Raw genomic sequence first — 8,789 nt, 5'->3', positions numbered from 1 at the left:
AATACAATTATTTTACTTATGATTTTCTTGAAATAAAGTGCTTTGGAAGATGTAAAAAAATTTTTAATTGGTTGTTGGTATTAAAAATGATGAGAGAGAATATAAGTTAAATGCAATTTGCATTTAATTTTACCTTGAAAGAAATGAAAGATGATTTTTTCTCTTATATTTTGGGACAAGAAAAATACATTTTTTTCTCTTATATTTTGGGACGGAGGGAGTATTTCACATCAACTTTTACACCACCTCCGTTCGTTCTGGTTTCGCCGTCTTACCATTCTGCTTTCTTCTAGGTTTTAATTTTTTCTCAATTTTTATCATTTTTAATTTAATTAATCTATTCCTATTTCGCAATTTCTCTCTATCCACTCCGTTGCTCTCTCTTCTGCAAATTAGGGTTTGGATTTTTTCTTCTGAATCCATGAAATCAGATCTACCTATATTGCATGCGATTTTATTGCTTAGTTCCATGATTTTTTCTTCATTTATGCTGTGAATTTAATCATGAATAAAGCTGTGATAGATTGGTTTGATTATATTGCATTTTTTCGGTGCATGTAGCTATGCTTTTTTAGATTTTGGCTTATGAATGTTGAATATATGATGCAGGTTAATTTGACAAAATGGGAGGTGGGTTTAGGGTTCTGCACTTAGTAAGGCCGTTTCTCTCGTTCCTTCCTGAAGTTCAGACTGCTGACAGGAAAGTGCCATTTAGAGAGAAGGTTATATATACTGTCATTGCTCTTTTCATTTTCCTTGTATGTAGTCAGCTCCCTCTATATGGGATACACTCGACGACTGGTGCAGATCCGTTCTATTGGATGCGTGTTATCCTTGCTTCTAATCGTGGGACTGTCATGGAACTTGGAATCACTCCAATTGTGACTTCGGGGTTGGTTATGCAACTTCTCGCTGGATCAAAGATCATTGAAGTGGACAACAATGTTCGAGAAGATCGAGCCCTTTTGTAAGTGTACAACTTTCCTCGGCTCATGTCAGTGATTTCAATGGGTCTTACAATTGTGATTATCAGTGTATATATCACTCTATGGTTTATTACACTTGTGTTTACTGTTAAGTTCCCCTTTTATGGCAGAAACGGAGCACAAAAGCTTCTTGGTATTTTGATAGCTGTTGGAGAAGCAGTTGCCTATGTTCTTTCAGGGATGTATGGTAGTGTGGGCCAACTTGGAGTAGGAAATGCTATCCTTATCATCATCCAGCTCTTTTTTGCCGGTATTATTGTGATATGTTTAGACGAGCTTCTTCAAAAAGGATATGGTCTTGGTTCTGGAATTTCCCTATTCATAGCAACTAATATCTGGTATGTTTTGAGTCTCTGCTAATAAAATATATCCAGCTCTAGTCTATGAAATTTATGCTGTCTTATAGCAATTTCCTTTAATAGAAAGCTTAGAAGAATTTCCCTTGTTATTTTACAGTGAAAACATTATATGGAAGGCATTTAGTCCCACCACCATTAATAGTGGACGTGGAGCTGAATTTGAGGGTGCTGTTATTGCTCTGTTCCATTTGTTGATTACTAGGACAGACAAGGTTCGTGCTCTTCGTGAAGCATTTTACCGGCAGAATCTTCCCAATGTGACAAATCTTCTTGCTACTGTCTTGATCTTCCTAATTGTGATATACTTCCAAGGTTTCCGTGTGGTCTTGCCTGTAAGGTCAAAAAATGCCCGAGGGCAGCAGGGTTCATATCCAATCAAACTTTTCTATACCTCCAACATGCCCATTATTCTTCAGTCTGCCCTTGTTTCCAATCTCTACTTTATCTCTCAGGTAATAATAATTTTATGATAGGCTGAGCTTGGCATTTTTGGGTTTTCTGTTGTAGCAATCTAATCTTATTGGAATTGTTCAGCTTCTCCACCGTAAGTACAGTGGAAACTTCATTGTAAATCTGTTGGGAAAATGGAAGGAATCTGAATATGGAGGTGGTCATTCAATTCCTGTTGGTGGTATTGCATACTACATCACTGCACCGTCCAGGTAAGAGATATGCTCCCAGTTATACTTATTGAATATAAAGCTTCCACCATTTATATAAATAGGGCTTGTCTCTATGATTTGATAAATCAAATTTTTTGCTGCATGTATTTTGCAGTTTAGCTGATATGGCAGCCAATCCTTTCCATGCTTTGTTCTATCTTGTGTTTATGCTGTCAGCTTGTGCCTTGTTCTCTAAAACTTGGATTGAGGTTTCTGGTTCGTCAGCTAGGGATGTTGCCAAGCAGTTGAAGGTAATACTAACTAGCATTTTTTTCCAAGTTGCCTTTATTTTTTGCCTAGGCCTATAACATTTTTGCAAGGATTTGTGCTTTTATTTATTAGAAAAGATTCACCTGGTGACAATGTAATTTATGTTGCTTTGAGCCATTGGAATTTAGTTTCCCCTATTGACATGATATACTACTTACATGAAGCAAAATACTAGCCATACTTGGGTTTTAAGCATTCCTTAGAAACCACGAATACTGTGGTTAAAAACTAAATATTGTTTTCATTTTAGTATAAATTTCTGTTAACTTTAAAGGCACTACTATACTTGTAGGGCCATTGACTGGCCTGCTGGAGGTGCATGACTAGTTGCACTCTGTCATTCTTGCTGTAGTTAACATATTCCTGTAAGTTATATCAGATATGCTAAGGCATGACTACGCCTGAAAAGGAATAGGAGCATATGAGTTGGTTAGTTTAGAACAAGCACTAGTTAGTGACTTTCGCTTCTACTCATTTGAGTTTTGTGCCAAATTTTAATTGGGATCCTTGAAGTCAGAAATCAATATATCTGTTTATCCTTAGTGTATGCAACAATGTCTTCTGCCTCTCTGCCACTTTTATTTGTTGTCTTGTGAAGTTTCCGGCGATGGTTCAGAATAAGGTCAATAATTTGAGCAAACTTCGATTTTGTAACTGAGTTTGTTGCTGTGGAACTCTGTTTTATTATATGGAAATTTCATCTTTGTATTGAAGTTCGTCTGAGTGACTAGTATCTACTATGTTAGGTCTTTAAATTTCTACTGATACATGATTTTTAATTTGCAGGAACAACAAATGGTAATGCCTGGACACCGTGAGTCAAACTTGCAGAAAGAACTAAACCGATACATTCCCACTGCTGCAGCATTTGGAGGCATATGTATCGGTGCCCTAACAGTGTTGGCAGATTTTATGGGTGCAATAGGTTCCGGGACAGGGATTTTGCTTGCAGTAACAATCATCTACCAGTACTTTGAAACATTTGAGAAGGAAAGAGCCAGTGAACTTGGCTTCTTTGGTTTCTAAGTTCTGCCAAGCAATTGCTTATGTTGTTACACTTACCCTTGTATTAAGTTATCACTGTACTTTAGATCCTTTAAGACGGAGAGTAGTTTCTTTTTTGTTTTGCATGTTTTTATCTACTGAGGAAATACATTGACATACGAGTAATTTATATTTTTGAATTTTCTCAGAAGCATATTTGTGATTTCCGTTGAGTCCATTAAGTCTGACCCCAAAGGTTAAAAGTGTGACAGGTTAATTACGGAAAAGCTTAAGTGTGATGTACTTTTCCATGGAATGTGAACCTTTGAAAGAGTTTTGTTATCTTGTATAATATCAGATCAGTAAAATAGGAATGTGATGCTGATGAACCTCAAGTCACCCACTCTAACTCATAGATTGCCCTTTTGAACTTGTTACTAATAAAGTTAGTGTTTGATTGTTTTAAACTTTTTTTTTTTTAATTTTCAAAATCTATGCTTAAAATCATTTTGAAAAAAGTTTGTTATGAAGAACAAATATTTTATTAATGGTACCTTCAAGTCTATATGATCTCCCACAGATTGAAATATCTTGATGCGACTGAGGACAATTATTTTGCTGCGAACCATGACATTCAAGGACATGATTCCTTTTAAAGTAAGCAATTCAAATTATAGGGTAGATTGACTAATAGTTGCCATTGATTAAAAATTGATATAATGATTTATTGATATAATGATTTATTACACTTTCGTCTTCTCATTGATGACATCTTGACGTACTGAATAGAGTAAAATATAATCCAATGTAATATATTGTGGAAAAACGCAATTCAATAAGGGTTTTTTTAATATAATCCGATGTAATATATTGTGAAAAAACTCAATCCAATTAGTGTTTTTTATTTTATTTATATGTGGTGTAAGTTTTAGTAACAAGAATCGGAGCGAGGCAAACTTCTAAGAACGGTGCGACACAAACATATAAGAACGAGACAAACTTATAAGAACGGTGCGACACGAACATATAAGAACGGAGAAGAAAAAAAGCAAAAAATTCATCAAATTGCATCCCCACAATGTGATCATAATGGATCGTGGCATGATTTGAGAAATACCGTAGTTTGCCATGTCAGCATTAGCGATCGATCGGGACACAATAGCACAAACTTATAAGAACGGTGCGACACAAACATATAAGAATGAGACAAACTTATAAGAACGGTGTGACACGAACATATAAGAACAGAGAAAAGAGAAAAAAACAAAAAATTCATCAAATTGCATCCCCAAAATGTGATCATACTGAATCATGGCATGATTTGAGAAATAGTGTAGCTTGCCATATCAGCATTAGCGATCGATCGGGACACAATTGCACAATGAAAACCTGGGCAATTGTTAGAGATAATAGAGAGGGCATGATTTGAGAAATAGCGTAGCTTGCCATATCAGCATTAGCGATCGATCGGGACACAATTGCACAATGAAAACCTGGGCAATTGTTAGAGATATAGAGAGAGAAGTACTTTTAAAACTGTTTTGAAGACAAAGATGAGTTTTTTTTTTTTTTTTTTTTTTTTTTTTTACCATTGAAGCTCGTTTATGATTTATACAATATTTATACAACTTGTATTTCATGTGCAATTACACTTACACTATATTGAATAACTAAGCTCCCAATTGTTTGTTAAAAGATGAGTTCTTAATCTTAAAACATAACCTTGTACTTTGTACGCAATTGTTATGTTAATGGATTGTTCTATTGTTATTTATCTAATATTGAATCTTAATGTTTTTTATTGATTAATTTTATAAACTAATTTGAGGTTTACCTCATAAAATAGAAGTGAGAAATGTAAAGACTCTGAATTAGATATTCTAGTTGTGACTATTACCTAGGACTAGTGGTAAATCTATATAACTCATAGAGGAGTTCATTTAAGTTGATAAAGATAATTGAAATTTTTAATGAATTTAAAATTCTATATAATTTAAATGATTAAACTGAAACTGATTCATTTGTAAATTCTTTTGTTTAAATATAATATTAAAATTATTTATTGTTAAATATTTAAAATCGTCTGTATAAATTTTAAATTTAGGAAAAATTTTAAAGTTCAATATATGGATTAAGTTGCAATTCCTAAAAAATTTAGAGACAAATTTGTAAAATTATAAAATTGTGAAGATCAATTTGTAATTTTTAGAAAATTTTAAAATCAATTTGTAAATTTTAAAAAATATAGAGACTAATTTACAAATTTTGAAATAATAATAATATTCAATTTAACATTCACATTCTAGGGAATACATAATGACTTGCTTGAATCACCAATCATGAAACGGATGGGATAAAATGGGAATGAGGTGCAGCATGCACGTTGCACAGCAAAAAAGTTAGGTAACATCAGTTTTACAAAACTGAACACAGTCAAAAGAAGTTGAAGAGACTGCAATCATGTTCTTGGTTGCAACTCAAATTCCAGTTGCTCATTACAAATGATTGTATGGTTATTGTGGTTCAGTGGACATCCAATTGGGTCTAAAACTCCATCATAAATCAATTCTACAACATTGGTCAAAAAATGATAAAAAAAATTAAGAGCAAAAAGAACTTGATACAAAGGAAAAATAGAAATGACATAGGGAAAGAGGTAGGTGCATAATGAGCTAAGTTTAGTTTTCAAATACAAAAATAGCATCTCTGCGTTATGAGAAGACCTCCAATGACTTCCATCCCCTGCCAATGGAAACATGGGTGTAAGGAACTAGCTGCTACAAAAACAAAATCTCTTCGCCATGTTTTGTTTTTCATCCTGGCTTTTTCCTAAGCAGCTCCAAATATTAAAAGCCAATTAGAAATAGAAATTGCCAAAAACCATAAGCAATTAAAGAAAATGTACATATTTAGCTTTATTCCCTATTATCAGAATTCAGAACATGCATATAAACATAGAACATGAGATGCTAATGTTCCCGCGCATGACAAACAAATGCCTTTTATTTGTAATGCGAATATCTAATTCAAAATTTTCAGTTTATGCTGTCACACTTTTCAGAATATAACTCATTGTCGGGCAATAATAACTATCAACCTCCAATTATCCAATGCTTCAACCTTTTTCTGTATAGTAAATGCCACACCATTTGCAGGAACCAATTTAACTTTTGGAGAAAAAAATATACAGATGTAAAAAGACAGACATTGGTTGTTGTTAGAACAGTGCTCACCTACCATAATTCGTCTAAAGGAGGGATAATTTAATCCCACCGAACCTAAGAGCTTCAAACTTTGGTTGCTGTTAGAACAGTGCTGCATTGCACCGATAATTTCTTTTCCTTCCTTTCTTCCCCTACAAATAGTCATTGTGTAACTAACTATATTAAGGAGCCTCAAACCTCAGTAAAGGAAAAAAAAAGCACAGCTCATTATGTTACTTTCACATTATTTATTTCTATTTAGATGCAAATAAGAGCATCCTAGGCTAAACTTCAGACAATGTGTAAATCTAACTATAGAATTAGAGTAAGATCTTTCTTCCCGCCCTATGTCTATTCACTCAAACACAAATAGTCCACCTGAGGCTAACGAGTGTAGATAACAAATACCAACGAAGATAACTTGCCTTACGAAAGCAACAAGTTCATTGGCTAAATATTGATTTCGCTTTCAGCAACTTATATCAAATAGTTTCTTTAGGCTCTGATTGGGAGTTTGGAGGGGATGGTAGGGCTTTGGGGGAGAAAAGTAGATATTTTTTAAGTACTTTTGAAAAGAATGATAAATAAATACTTATTATCAAAGCCCTCCAAAGAAAAACCAAAAACCCTCCTCCAATACAACTTTTGAGTTCTCTCTAATCAAGGGAATTTTCTCTTATGAAGGCAAGTAAACACTTCAAAGCCCTCCTCCCCAAAACCTTCAATTATTTTCTCTTCATCCTTCCTTTTTTTTCAAAGCTCTCCATTCCCCTCCCCCTTCCAAGTCCCAAACAAAGTCATAGATAAGCCTCAAGCTATGGTCATAGTTCCTAAAATTCTTGAAATCCCTTTTCCTTACAAACTACCTAGATACTTGCTGATTCCTTATTATATCTTGAAATCCCTTTTCTTATAGCTCATATTCTTATCTCATAGCACAGTAAAAAAAAGTATGCGGTGACACTGGCTCCTTTATATCAGTCTGGATAAGAGTATGGAATAGCTTATTTACAGTTTACCAGAGCTTACCACACTATATAAACACTTACAATAGTGTTTGGATGCCCTTGCAGAAAACAAGGTACAACATGCTCATAGCTCTCAACAGTAGCTTATTGAATACCCCTTTAACTAAATTTTTTATCAGACACATCTTGAACAAAATTCTCAATAACACAAATAATAATTTGAATTCGGTGGGCAGCTATGTAGAACTGACATTTCGGATTGAAAACAAGTCTGGTATCCGCCACATGACAGTATCCGAAACCAGCATTAGTGATTACATTCAGTCGCAATCATTTGCTTAAATTATTAACAGTGTCTGCATGTTAATGTTAGTGTAGTGTGTGTTAGGGCTTCAAAAGTTGGCAGTATAGCAATCTATCAAACAACAAAACATACTCTCACTCAATTCTACACGAAACTTAGAGAGCATATCATACACACAAATATACAAAAACAAAAATCACATCTAACTATTCACACCACCAGGAATTAGTACCTTATTATTCCATTGAAGCTTTTGCTCCAACTTCCTTCAACTTAGCAATAATACTCTCCGCCTCCTCCTTCGTCACACCTTTCTTCAAAAGAGTCGGTGCTTTCTCCACCAAATCCTTAGCTTCCTTCAAACCCAAACTAGTAAACGTCCTAACTTCCTTTATAATCTTAATCTTCGACGCAGCATCAAAACCATCGAGCTTCACATCAAACGCCGTCTTCTCAACCTTCTTCTCCTCTCCTTTCTCTCCGCCACCACCTTTCGCTCCACCCAAACCCTTCGGCAAGCCTCTGATTCCCATCCCTGGCACCATCAACATCATAATCGGAAGCTCATTGATTCCCTTTTTCTCCCTCATCACATCAACCAGGTCCATCACTTCCAGCAGCGTTAATCCCATGAGTTCGTCAACAATCGCTGATACCTTTTCGGAATCCGGCGATGCGGTGTTGTAATTGCGTATGGAGGTGGATTCGCATTGGGATTTTCCATTGAATTGGTGTTGATTTGGTGAAAGAATGTAGGGTCTGGAAATTTGAGGAGATGTGAAATTAGGGTTTTGAGTTAGGGTTTTGCGGAAGAGTGAAAATTGTAGGAAGCGTGAATACCTCATTCTTAACGGTGACGGTGACGGAAAAATGCTAGTGGTGAGATGTGTTTAACATTGCCGCATACCGAACGGCGTAACGGTTTTGGTGATGGTGGCTAGTTTGAGTGATGTCAGAAGTCAGATTGCTGAATGCTCGTTGGGCATAAACCCTATACACGAAGACGATGGTGGCTAGTTTACGCTTTTACCCCTTCCATCATGCGTAAGCCAT

At 35.1% G+C, this 8,789-nt stretch overlaps 2 protein-coding genes across 6 annotated transcripts; one reads left to right on the top strand and one right to left on the bottom strand.

The window, feature by feature from the left end:
* Positions 1-214: 214 nt before the first annotated feature.
* On the top strand, positions 215-3,461 carry LOC131640441 (uncharacterized). 2 transcript variants are annotated; one of them, XM_058910837.1, is made up of 7 exons: positions 215-293; positions 610-967; positions 1,097-1,324; positions 1,443-1,797; positions 1,880-2,007; positions 2,123-2,258; positions 3,064-3,461. In XM_058910837.1, exons 2-7 carry the CDS (start codon positions 624-626, stop codon positions 3,301-3,303), a joined length of 1,431 nt encoding a protein of 476 aa, XP_058766820.1. In that variant the 5' UTR covers positions 215-293; positions 610-623; the 3' UTR covers positions 3,304-3,461. The 2 variants fall into 2 exon arrangements, with proteins under 2 accessions (XP_058766820.1, XP_058766826.1); XM_058910843.1 differs by having other exon boundaries at positions 280-397.
* A 2,154-nt stretch (positions 3,462-5,615) lies between these two features.
* On the bottom strand, positions 5,616-8,789 carry LOC131640414 (uncharacterized). 4 transcript variants are annotated; one of them, XM_058910820.1, is made up of 2 exons: positions 7,969-8,789; positions 5,616-6,098 (listed from the first exon to the last, which is right to left on the bottom strand). In XM_058910820.1, exon 1 carries the CDS (start codon positions 8,579-8,581, stop codon positions 7,973-7,975), a length of 609 nt encoding a protein of 202 aa, XP_058766803.1. In that variant the 5' UTR covers positions 8,582-8,789; the 3' UTR covers positions 5,616-6,098; positions 7,969-7,972. The 4 variants fall into 4 exon arrangements, with proteins under 4 accessions (XP_058766803.1, XP_058766810.1, XP_058766796.1 ...); XM_058910827.1 differs by having other exon boundaries at positions 5,616-6,003; XM_058910813.1 differs by having other exon boundaries at positions 5,616-6,090; positions 7,969-8,784.

Source organism: Vicia villosa, linkage group LG1 (assembly GCF_029867415.1).
Source record: "Vicia villosa cultivar HV-30 ecotype Madison, WI linkage group LG1, Vvil1.0, whole genome shotgun sequence".
In the NCBI taxonomy this organism is placed as follows: domain Eukaryota; kingdom Viridiplantae; phylum Streptophyta; class Magnoliopsida; order Fabales; family Fabaceae; genus Vicia; species Vicia villosa.
The sequence above is the reverse complement of the archived record's forward strand: the minus strand, read 5'-3'. Positions and strand labels throughout refer to the sequence as shown.